The following is a 13,263-nucleotide window of genomic DNA, read 5'->3' on the forward strand; positions in this document are numbered from 1 at the left end:
TTGCTGGGTCACGCCGAGAAGGGAGAAAATAGGTACAAGTGAGATCGCCAAAGGGAGAGAGCGAGAGGGAGAGAGCAGAGGGAAACGAGAAAGAGGATCGCTGACAAAAAGGACGAGGATGGAGGAGAGTCGGTCGGGGGCTCTCGTTAATAACCGGACTCGACTTGATTATGGTCGCCACCGGCGGGCACATCGGCCGCTTTAGCCTCGGCGGTCGCATCGAACGAGGTAGCCGCTAATGGGCCGGATATGGATGAAAAATTATCTCGGCTTAATGCGCGAGCACACGGCCGTTTTTCGTTATTACGCGAGCTTTAAGGCTCCGCCGGGAACCAACGCGATACCCGCGCCCTTTGCTCTCAGGACTCTCTTTTTCTCCCGTCTTCCTCTCTCTCTCTCTCTCCCTCTCTCCCTCTCTGTCTCTCTATTTGTCTGTTTCTCTGGCTATCCGAATTCGTTCCATAATTAAGCGCTTGATTATCGGACTAATCGCGGCGGGCGTTTCCAGTGGAACGGTCGGCACAGTTGATTTCCGACGCCTAGACCGGAATAATTTAATTTATGGCCAGCACTCTTCCCCACGCCGTACCGTTCCGCGCCTAAATGTTTATAACGTCGTTGGTTTCGTGCGGCCGATAACGTAAACGGAATGATTGATTAACCCCGCCGAATCAGTGATCGTGCGGATGCTCCTTACGCGAAGAAAGCGTGGCGGTCACGCGATATTTTGACATTATCGCTGCTCGTAAACTTGTATTGCATTATCTTAGACAGGCGTCGTTTTAATTTAATTTCTATGTAAATTGGCCTACAGTCTTATATGATATAAATCTAAATTATTCCGTATGAAATTGAAGCTGAGGCGAAAGTAATAATAAAGTGAATAAAAGTGTTTAACTAAACTTTCCCTCATATTTGACATCGCAATTTCTGCAAATTTACATAATTTATGTAGATAGAAATATTAACAACTGCATATGTATAACGCACGCACACTTTGAGATAATTATACATTATGAAATTTTCGTTTATATATTATTTTGTATATGAAACAATATTTTGATAAAATAGAAGAAAAATCGCCCTTACGCATCGAATGAATTGGTTACGAAAAATAAACTCCCACGAGCTGGTGAAAATACGTGACTATAAAATTCAAAGAATATTTCGGACAAGCGCTCACGATCACGCGAAAACCACGTGTAAAATTATATCCTCCTAATCCTTTATAACTGGTTACATCAAATATTTACGCCTTCGTAAGAGACTCACAAAATTTTTGCAGCGGCAAATAATTCGGCGATACATAACTTTTGCAAGTGTACGTGTATCGAATATGCATTTTTATGACATAATTTTACAACAAAAATTTTTCCGTACTCTATTTGAGAAATATAAATGTGATTATTTGCGCACCGCTTCCGATAACCGTAAACGAATCGCTCGAGCACGAATGCGCGGAAGTGATCGGCGGAAGCATAGCTGGGTTTTCCAAACACCGATCGTGTAAATAACGTCGGCTTGTTTTCCATTCACCCGAACGCCTCTCGAATGCAGTATCGTCTTCTAACAACAGTATTCGTTAGCAATTATGCGCGCTATCGAAATACAAAATAAATATATAAAATTAAATAAGATCGAAAATGCAAAAAATGATAATAAATAATAAAATATATATGTAATTTTATTTATAGTTATTTCCATTTGTTTTGATTTTATATTTATTTTACCTTATATATATAGACAGAGAAAGAAAGAGAAAGACATATCACTAAATCTTGAAAAAAATAAAATAAAATTAATTAATTACATTTTAATTGAACTATTTGAATGATTAATTTTTCCCTAGTCTCTGAATGTCGAAAATGTGGAAATAGGCAAATTACTTTTTTGGATAATGATTAATATAACTATATGTATATTCAGTATGATCTAAGAGGAGGGAGACAGAGAAATTACTCCCGTTAATGCAATCCAATTTCATCTTATGATATCTCGACGCGAGCCTCCACTCGGCCTGAAGCACGGCACGGCACGATCGAGTTCTGGCCACGATGTTCGAGAGATTACGGAATACTCAATTAGGGGATTCACTGTCATAGAATTCGAGAGCCCCGGATTAAGGGCTCTTATCGTGCGAGTAACTTTGGATTATATAGCGCCGCGCGCCGATTCCGCGCTCCGCGTATTTCGGTCGCGCTATCTGCCAGATACGGCTCGCGAATAGCTCTTCGAAGGATGTCGCGAAACGTTGGACCACATCGAATCCACGAGGAAATCTCTCTCCCTTTCTCTCTCCCCGAAAGCGACAAACCGTAAAATCACGCGTGCACTGGATAAAATTATAATATTTGATTGTATCAACAAGATGTATCTGATAGAAGGTATTTTGGATAAACTAAGAGAATTTCTAGTTGCAATAAGACTCGTTTTTTCATAACTAGAATGTTTAATAGACTTTACTACTTTTTTGTAAATTTAGTATTATTACCAAGAAACTAATCATATTCATCTAATAATTCCTAAAAGAATTCTGATTCGTCCACTTTTCAACAAACATACTGATTTAATTTATCAGATTTCTAATTAATGTAACCAGATTTTTTCGTAATTAGTGTGTTTTCGTAATTTGATTACATTTAACGTTTATTTAAAAACCATTATTTTACACAGTAAGTTTATTCTTTATTTAGTATAAAATTTATATTTCTGTTTACGAACATTAACATTGTAAATAATAAGAGAAAAGGCAACATTTTTTTCACTGATTGGAAATTAAAATTCATTTACTTTTGTGTAGCTAAAATATAAACTTTTTATAAAATAAAACTTCTTTAAAATAACAATATTACGTTATACATGTGAATAATAATTATTTTTTTAAATTATTATATTTAAGCAAGTATTGTATTATAAAGAGATTTCTTCACATAAATTTTGAAATTCGTTATCTCACAGTGCTTTTATAAAATGATGCATTGCAAAATTCATTTTCATTTTGCGCACAACAATTTTTGAATTACTTGGACAAGTAATAAATGAGCTCTTGCGGTAATATCCGATATTAAACGAAATTGCGTAATATTGTTCAAGGAACGTATGACATCGATGAAAAGTTAAAGTATTAGACGGCATTCGTGAAAATTTCGCTGAGAGAGAGATGTCGAAGGGAAAGAGAGAGTACCGTGCAAATCCCTGATCTTATTGATCCGGAAAGAGAGACGAAATAACGAACGAACGATATGGTACATAATTTGTTGCGATTACTCCGCGCTCGTGGCTATTTGTTTCCCATAGCGGTAGTAAGGTATCGAGCCAGTGGCAACGCAGAAACAATTTTGCGCGGCGCGGGAACGACAGCTGAAATATCGCGAGGAATGTCATCTATCGTATATCATCATAGGTATGAGTAATATTCACAGCAAGTTCGAGTCCTTACGAGCGACATTCATCGCTCTTCGGAAACGCGTCGATCGGCAAGAATTTTTCCTTCTTAAACGATGGATAATAGATTGTCGGTGTAATTAATAACATTGGAAGTTCGAATCGTATTTTTAGATTTTTAAAGAATTTAAATATCTATTTTGCAAATTCTCTGAACATCTTGATTTGAAATTTCTAACTTGACAGATATCTTACTTCAAAACAAAACTGTTTTATATTATCGTAAATATTAGTTCAAGTTAAATAATGTTTAATTGATTCTCTCTGTCTCGATAGGTATCTTTAGGAATAGACCGCGAGCTGGTTAAACTTTAGTTAATTAACGTCTCTACGAGAATTACTTTTACTTAGTTAGACTATATAATTTTCGATTTTACAAAAAATAAACGAGTCAAGCAGCGAATCGCATTATATTCGAACGAAATGATACACTTGTACACTTTAAATCGCATTCGTTCAGTAGCAGCCGATAAAGCTCAGTAAACTATCAATAAACTTCGAGTATCACGTTGATCAGGTTTCCGTCACATATATACACACATACACACCAATCAAAGCTTTCCCGCTATCGCCAAGTGACGGCGAATTATCGTTCACGGGTATCGCCCTCGAAACTTTCGCGACACCGTGTTCTAATCCGGCGAATCTCGTCACGCGACCTCGCCAAGTGTGTCACCGGCCGCTTTCCGACCTAGTCTTAAAGCAACTCTTGTCAGAGAAAGCCTGGATCGAGACTTCCCGGAAGCTTTTAAGCTTGGAACCTGGTAATCAAGACTGTTGAGACCGCCATAAATTCTACGAGCGCAATTTTCATAAAGATACGCGATTGAAAAGAAATCCCACGCTAATTTCTCGCGCTTTTATCGTCGCGAATAAAAATAGAATGCTGCATCTGCAGCATCAAAGTTGCAATTCAACGACGTTATATCAACTTCAAACCCTATTTTCTAGCAGCTTAGCAGAAACTAGTCATTTCCTTCGTTTCCACTCGCGCTGGAGAAATCTCAACGCTGGCGAAAAAGGACGACGATTTTATTCACTCACCGGTCATCGTAGACGAAACCCGCTTGCAGGGTATTGCAGTAGAGTGCCGTCGCGACGAGGGCGCAGGCTACGGCGAGGATATCCATGTCACATCGTGACGAGGACGCTGGCGGCGACAGCGACGTCGACGGCGGCGGCCTCTTAACTTGTTGCACGTCCGTGGGCCTTCCTCCTGCACCACCGCCGCCACCACCAGCAGCACCAGCACTACCACTTCCTCCTCTTCCTCCTCCCCCTCCTCCTCTCCCGCCGCCTCTACGTCTCCGCCTGACACCGCCGGTTCTTCGCGCGGCGGCCGAGACGTCCGCCGGACGATCGAACGATCGCCGATCTGACGTCGCCTGCCCGGATGACGGGTCCCGCGCGGGATGAATGTCGGTGACGCGTCCCCGGATACGATCCAGCAACGAAGCTGTTCCCGGCGCCGAATCCGGGTCCTCGATCTACTCCGGCGCGACAGCGGAAATCGACGCCTCGCTTCGTGATCTCACATCGGTTATTCGCGAGGGATGTCGCGGGTCCAGAGAACGTCACAGAGTCAGAGACAGCCTATCGAACGAGGGAATGACTCTCCTCAGCGAAGAGAAGGAAGATGATTATGCGACACGTCCGCAAGAAGCAATTGGCATTCTGACTTTACGAGAGCGATCCGCAATCGAGGAATTACTTGTTGTAACCGACTCTCCCTTTCGACGGCGACGTCGCTGCTCGCGCCAGATGCGTTTCGATTCACCATTCACTGACGCACGATTGGGGATTCCGATACTTTGCTCCGCGACCAAGAAGAATCGCGTCGGAAGGAAGACTTCGACGGGAAGAAGATCCTCACTGGGAGGCCAGGCGACGTCGTCGGTCCGACTCTACATTACTTGTCGCCTCTTCTTTATCGACGATAAAGGGACAGGGAAATCTTCGCGTCCCAAGTGTCCTGCGAGGATCCAGCGATCCGCGGAGCGCGAGAGGAACCCGCCGTTCCTTGGCTATTCGCGAGATCGGCGCGCACGATCGGAGCACGATTAGACGACGACGGTTGTATTCGCGACGGATATCGCTGTTGACGTGAGCCGCACTAACGAGGACGATAACGACGAGATGTTCCCAGCGCGATCGGCACGCGGCGCGACGCATGTTCCGGATGCGGAACGCTAACTGTCGCGCGCCCCCCGAGGACGAGAGCTTTATACGCGGGAGACGGGCATCGATCGGACAGGCGCTTGCGCTCGCCCGCTCTCCTGGTCCTCCTTTTCCACCTCCGCCTCATCCTCCTCCGCGTTCTCCTTCCCCCGACCCTCCTCCTTCTCCTCTTCCTCATCCTCCCTTTCCCTACGCATCTACGACCGCTCGCAACTACCACGACCGCGACCGCGACCAACGGGCCGGATTAACCGCAACCCTGGGAACAATGCTGACCGATGGACGTCCTTTTAGAGAAAATGATGCGCCACCATAAGGACCGCGTCGCGCTACGGTGCAGGATGCACGTGGCATGTAGCGACGCGGAGAACGAACCGAGAGGATCCGGCGAAAATTCGGACTTGGGACCGTTTGCGACCCCGCAGGCGGACCGTGAGGAAATTGCGCACGTCCGTTCCCCGTTTTCCGTGAGATCGTCGACGGGGTAAACGTGGAAGCTCGTGTGGTCGAGGAAACGTTTAGCTTGGGAATGTAGCCGGCTGCATCCGACGGCGATTGTCGTCACCTACCCACGTGGCGATTAAGCCGTCCGCGATGCCGCGGCGAACAATTGCAGGGACAGTTGCGATGTCATCGTGGGATCACGTGAAATGTTGCTTCTACGAAAACTATTTCGAGAGGAATTAGGAATAGAATAGAATACGAAATATTCGTAGAGAGAGAGAAAGGGAGAAGCGCGTTTATTTTGAGAATATCCCCTATCCTCCTTGTATCATTTTTAAAAGGAACGCGGATTTTATGTCCTACGCGAGCCGTTCATTTTAAAAATAGGGCAGGCAAATTCAAGAGAAAGCGTCTCTACTTTAAGAAAATTTTCTAAATTTTAGTTATGCGTTACTTTTAAACAACGAACTCTAGATTCCGCAGTATCATACAACAGATAAGCTTTGTAATACCGTCGTGCATAAACTTGCACCTCCCTCGTAGTCCTCTCGCACTAACGCGAAATTTATTCCCGCTATAACCCTTATAAACATACGATGGCGCAAATACAACTAGTATGGTATTTCGCGCGGGTTCTGACGCCAAGTTTCGTTGAAGGTATCGTCACTCTCGGTAGTTTAATCCGTCGACACGCTGGCGCATAACGGCGATTCGTCACTAAGTACCTACACGTAATTAATCGTCGGAACCGACGCCGTGAAACGCGCGTGCATTTATCACGCGTATTATAGCACGCGGATTCTCTCTCCCCTCCCTCTCTCTCTCTCTCTTTCTGTCTTATTATTGTGCTAACGCTGGACTTAGACATTACTCGGAACGCTATTGTATCGCGAACAAGAGGCTGCCACCCGTAAACGCTTCAATTATTCCGAGCGCGTAACAAAAGTAATTCGCGCTCCGATGAGCCGCGATTAAAGATCCCGCCGCGGTTACTCCTAATGTGGTAATTAAGCATTTAAACGCTTAACTCACTCCTACGCAAACTACAATACCGGTTAGAGCTGTGTGTACAAACGAGGGGAAACGGTCGACAGATAGGCTGAGTTGAGAGCGAGAATATGATATAACGTATAAATGTGATATTAGGATCTCTCTCTAATTAACCTTATATGGTATTACGTATCTTCGCTATTTCTCGTCATAATGTTTCCTAATTAGGCTGCTTTCGCGCACCTTCTCATATAATTGCAAAATTACTTGTATCACTCGTATCTATTTTTAAAATTTATTATATATACATATATATCATTTTTATTTGATTTAAATTGAATTATTAATTTCACACAATGTTTTATTTAAAATTTTGATTTGTATTGTATTACGTTTATATCTATTTTTAAAATTTATTATAATATATATTATAATAAATATTATAATAATTACATTTATATCTATTTTTAAAATTTATTATATATATATGTATATTTAAATATATATATATATATATATATATATATATATATAATCTATTATATTTTCACATATTCAGCCTGATTTTCTCCTAGATTGAAAATAAAATTTAAGGATTGCACTATTTTCTTTTGTCGGACTCAATAAAGCTCAGCGTCCACCGCGACAGTAATTCATTTACGAGTAACAACGGCATAGAAATACAAATTAACCACGCTCCTAACACTCCACGATTACCCGCCCCGGTGCTTAACTCCCCTAAAGCCGGCCATATGGGCCGGACGGATGACGAGGGGCCGCTCGGGATGCGGGGAATAGCCTCGTGGCTCACGAAACGAGGTTGACAGTAAACAATACCGCTTACGAAAAGGGGAGCGAAGATTACGTGGGCACCACGAAGGGATGAAAATGGGGATAGCAAACCCTTGTGCATCCCCTCAGTTGTAGGACATTTCGGTGACCTCCATCCTTCCTTCCTCAATATAACACGTGCGATGTCCGATTGTACCACTGTCAGAATCGTGCTATATTGATATTGAGACAAAATATCAATGATTTGTATCAATGTCTATACCAAAATCTCGACGCTGTACTCGATATGTATCTCGAAATGTCAGAATTATTTTTGCACCCAAAATCGATATCCTCGATTCCGCATTTAACTTTTGTCTATTTGTTTTTTTTAATCATTATTCTCATATTTATTGACAGATTACACTGTTTATTTTGTATTTTTACATTTCATTGCAATCGACGTCGATATTGCGACGAAAAATAATTCTCTAACGTACTAAATGAGACAATTTCTATGCTAAAATATCCATGAAAGCATCGAGTGACAGATATCATAACGCTCTCAGCTACCAGACGGGAGAAACGGTACCCTGTTATTTGTCCCGCTGGCAGATTAAGATAATGGGTTAACGCGAAGCCGTCAGGCCGCATCGTGCCATGCCGGTCATCGGACCGGGAAAGGCGGACTAGAAAGGGCGAGGGACCGGAGGGTACCAAATATGATGACCGGCGACCACGCGATCCCGCCGGACGAGAGCCACGGGGGGCTTACGCGGCCCGATGAAAATTATCGTGCGAACCTATCGTCGAGCATGCGCCGACAATCAGTTTGTTCCGTGACGCGATGACGCCTGCCTACGCTGCACGTTATGACCACGTTTGTACGCACTATATTTGTGCGTAGCGAGAAATGGCAAACATCGACGGAAAAACTCCGCGCGAAAAACAATGAATATTTTTTATAAAAATAATTGAAAAAATAATAATTTAAAAATAGTAATTTAAAAATAATAATTTAAAGAATATTTGACAGAAAGAAAAAGAGACAGAGAGAAAAAGAGAGATAGATGATGAAGAATATAATTTTGAATATAAAATATCGTACGCGCGTTTATATATTTTTATGATATTTATGTTATATATACTTATATATCACGCATCATGAATATTGTTTTATATTTATATATTTTTAGGAAATTGATCATCAAACTTTGACATGATTTCTCTCGACCAATTTTTGATCGACATTATTTAAATCTATTGTTGAACATATACATGTATTGTATATGTATCTGCGCGCTCACAAATATATTCATGATCATCTTTGTGACGTATACTCGCTATTATCCTTTCAAACTCATTGCGCACATACAAGAGAGATCGGCGCTTCCGCTTTGTCGATTTATCGCGTCATAACAACGCAGGTTCAGCATGGAATATTCTGCAATTCGATTCGATTTGCATCATAATGAAATTTCTTTGGTTATTAATATCGCTTGGCAACAATTACATATTGATGATATTATGCTTCAAACTCATTATTTTTAATAAAAATTATCTAAATACGCGTAAATGTATCGAAATATCTTCATTTGTACTGATTTGCCCGCGAATCACAGTATAAAATTTTGATCGACTATTTCATACTAATAAATTATGTTGAGTTACTTTAATGTTATTAGCATATACAATATTAGTTTAATTAATTTGTCAATTTAATATCAAATAGCACGTGTAAGCTACATGCAATTTATCAATGTAACGCGATAATTATTTGATGATAGCAAAATTTATGGAGCAAAGAGTACAAGGACAGAATCGAGTTTATGATAAAAAAATTTAGAGATTAAAATTGATTAGAATTTCATAATTTGTTACAATTGCTTTTAAAACGAATGATAATTACAAGACAATATTATAGACATGAGAGAAATACATAATTATAATTTACATATAAATATTGAAGAGAAAAAGTATTTTTAAACTTAAATAAGAAATTGTATATAAACCTGACATGTGATATTTAAAATTAAATGAAACGATAAATACGGCTGCGACACACTTCTCGCTCGAATTTTTGCTCGTGGGAATTCGCACTCAGGCCACGTGAGTCAGAAAGTCGTTAATTCGTGGACACAACGTATCGTGCTCCACGCAAGCCCACGCTATTGTCTCCAAAAATACGTGATAGAATAAAGTTGCAGGGAATTTAAATTTGAACGCGACGGCCGACATCGCGCGAGATGTTACGCGAAATGAGATGTATTACAATCAGATTACATTATAACGGCGTAATAGAGCGATACTTGCGTGCGATCTCTTGTATGCAGAGCGTTCTAGTTTTCCATCCATATCCACGACAAAGCTGTTTAATTGAATTTTTTTTTTACTATATATACTGCAAAAAGTGATACCGAATTTTCCACTTTCTCACTAAGGCAAGATCAATTAATAAAAAAATCTATTCCAATAATAAAAGCGTCGAAAACTTGACATTCCGAGCGATTTGATGAGGTTTGATAAACGAAGATGAATCGCGTTGCAATTGATAAGCTAACACTGTGACACCAGCGGACTCGCCTGTGCGAAGTTTTCATTTTAAATACAAACGTCGAAGCAACCCGAAACGCCAATCAAATCCGCGCGTTTGACGGTCTGTGTTGAAGCTATTATATCCCTGTAACAACACCCCGAGCTATCCCCTTCGAGCCGAATACATTTTAATCATCGAATTGGCCCGGCAAACGAAAAAGATTGGCTCGTAACTGGCGCGGAGGGCCCGCTGATTGTCGGGCTACATCCGACGTATTTTTGCCGTGAAAACGGCCGTGGCGAGAATGTTTCGTGGCCCGTTCATTGCCATCGAAACTACCGCGTTACCCGAGACCGAAGACCTGTCTGACATCGGCGTCAAAAAAATTCTCTCCCGTGTCACACGCGATTGCGATATAATTCGTTTTAATGCGAGTTATAATCGAAACATCATTCAATAATTAACAGCGTGTTTCTTGAAGACACATCGATATTATAATCGACTTTCAAATGGATGGAGCAATAAAAAATTTTAATTTAAGATAGCAAATATTTATATATTCTCTCTCAATATCGCAGGACGCTGCCTAGGGAATTGATTTTCGCCGCTTTTTCAATATTTCCTATTTTCTGCTTTAATTTAAAGCAACGATTATGCAAGAGGGGCGAATATATCCATCGACCGCAACTGCATTTTCCAATTTTCGTGATGCAGCTTTGAAAACGTTGCAACAATGTCCGGAAACATTGCGCCGTTGCACTCAGACGCGAACAACGGAGGCGATGTTTCATGACATGCGACACTCGCGGGTTAACAATCGGTATCGGGAGCAGATTCTACGCGTTTGCCTGTCCACGCGTTTTTGTTATTGACGATGTGGCGAGCGTTTCGCAAGAATGATTTGTGGCGATTGTAGCCTGCTGTTTTCGAGGGCCGTCGTTCGCAGTCGAATCGATAAGCAAACACGATTTAGCGACACGCTGGTTTCGAGAATGCGTGTCGCGAAACGAGCAACCGAATTCTCGAACGACGGTGGTTTTCCAATGGAACATTTCCGAAGGTTTCCTAAATTGCACCGACGGACAGAATTCGTAGGAAGAATAAACGAAAAAGAGTATTAAATTCTTTCTACCATTGTTGTATCGTTTCACACGATCGATATTGTACGAGTATACAGATTTATATAAAATCATGTGGAAAAATTATTAAATTTATTATTTTTCTTTATTATTTGAAAAATATTTTATAGATATAAAGGAAAAAATTACGTCAGCAGAAATATTTTATTTTTTTACTTAAAAGCTAATTATTATTGTTACATAAAATGTCACATTTGCATATGTCAAAGATAAACGTAATAAAATTTACATAGAAAAAATATCGAATATCACATAAACTTGAGGATTAATATATTGTTTTTTCTATCATTATTTCACTTTCAAACGATTTATGCAAAAATTTTGAGCAAATATTATTAAAGAAAGAACTTTAAAATGTGCAAAATTTCTCTTAATAATTGATTTTTTGAATGAATGATATGCGCAATCGGGCATTAAAGTATTAAGGGCCGCATCAACATGCATAAAGACTTCGTTACCTCTCGTTTCGATAATTCATAGCAATTTTCCGCACAATCATCGGCCAGGGTCATCGTCCGCGACGTTCTCCGAACACCTTCGTCGTTCTTCTGACATTCGATCGTGACTCGACGATGTCGACGTCGACGTCGCGGGTAGAAGGTTGAACGAACGAACGAATGAGCACTCGTAGTCGATGCAAATCGCCGTAAACGAGGCGACTCCGAAGCACTTTCACCTCACGTTTCCAATTTGCGTTCGCACGTTCCGTGCTTGCACGCTTATCTTGACGGATGGACGCGTGGCACGGACGACGATATGTCAACCTTCTGCTGGCAAACACGGTAGTAGGATGCACGTGCTTCATGCATGTCTTTCGATACGATAGCATAAAAGACTCGTTGTCAGGATCTATATAAGTAGATAAGAGAAGACAAGGAACATAAAATTATTCACAATTTTTTATTAAAATAATTTATATATATATAAATTATCATAATAAAGAAATCATGTTAAAATAATTTTATATAGTTATCTTTGATATTTTTAAATGCATATATTCCTAAAATTTCTTTTTACTTTATATTCCTACACTTTTCTTTTTCGAATGTTTGAAAAGAAGGACACACGTAGATAAATAAAAATATCTGTGTTAGGTACGCATCGTTTAACGTCGCTTCGCTACTATGCTCTGTGAGGACCAACAGGTAGCGTGCTTCGCAGACCGTGGTAGTTCGCGACCTTCGACGTTTCACGAGAAATTAGACGGCGCACGAGACCGCGAGGAATGGGTGCTCGTAACGTGGAAGTGACAACTTTCCGCGAGACGAGCGAAACTCCGGAGATAGTTGGGCAATTATTCGGACGCCCTAAGGCAAGACGAATTTGTGCCCCCGCTGACGGAGAAGTACCGGACCATCACCGTGAGAATTTGATGCAGTTCAACCATAGTTTCAACTGGTAATGTTATAATGCTGTGATGGTAGAATTTTTCATTGTAAAGAGAGAGAGAGTGAGAAGGAAAATTATAAACTTTGTTTTAATGCCTGCAATTCAATGTTGTCAACGGTAAAGTTATTAATAAAGTAAAAACGATGTTATCCGAATTAAAGTGAAATGAAATAATTTAATTGCTGTTTTTTATCTAGCGAATATTTCGATTACAATAAAAATTAATTCTCCCGATAAAATATACAAGAATAATTTTCTTTATTAAAAAAATAGATACGAGCTCTATATCGTTAATGCTGTCGAGAAATCTCGCCGAGAGACTATTTTTGAGGTTCCTCTAAAATTGACATTCACCGATGGAAAATTCATCCG

General features: G+C 40.6%; 1 protein-coding gene across 2 annotated transcripts in view; it reads right to left on the reverse strand.

The window, feature by feature from the left end:
* Positions 1–5,732, reverse strand: part of LOC105258009 (transmembrane and TPR repeat-containing protein CG4341) — a 199,560-nt gene extending 193,828 nt beyond the window's left edge. Inside the window, exon 1 of one of the 2 annotated variants that reach the window (XR_003123343.1) lies at positions 4,489–5,732. Coding sequence is in view for 1 of the 2 variants with exons in the window: in XM_011268995.3 (XP_011267297.2) it covers positions 4,489–4,574 (86 nt within the window). In the remaining variant the exon portion in view is untranslated. The remainder of the gene's footprint in view (positions 1–4,488) is intronic. The other variant, XM_011268995.3, reaches the window with a different exon arrangement.
* Positions 5,733–13,263: the final 7,531 nt, after the last annotated feature.

Source organism: Camponotus floridanus, unplaced genomic scaffold (assembly GCF_003227725.1).
Source record: "Camponotus floridanus strain SB8 unplaced genomic scaffold, Cflo_v7.5 scaffold5, whole genome shotgun sequence".
NCBI classification, from domain to species: domain Eukaryota; kingdom Metazoa; phylum Arthropoda; class Insecta; order Hymenoptera; family Formicidae; genus Camponotus; species Camponotus floridanus.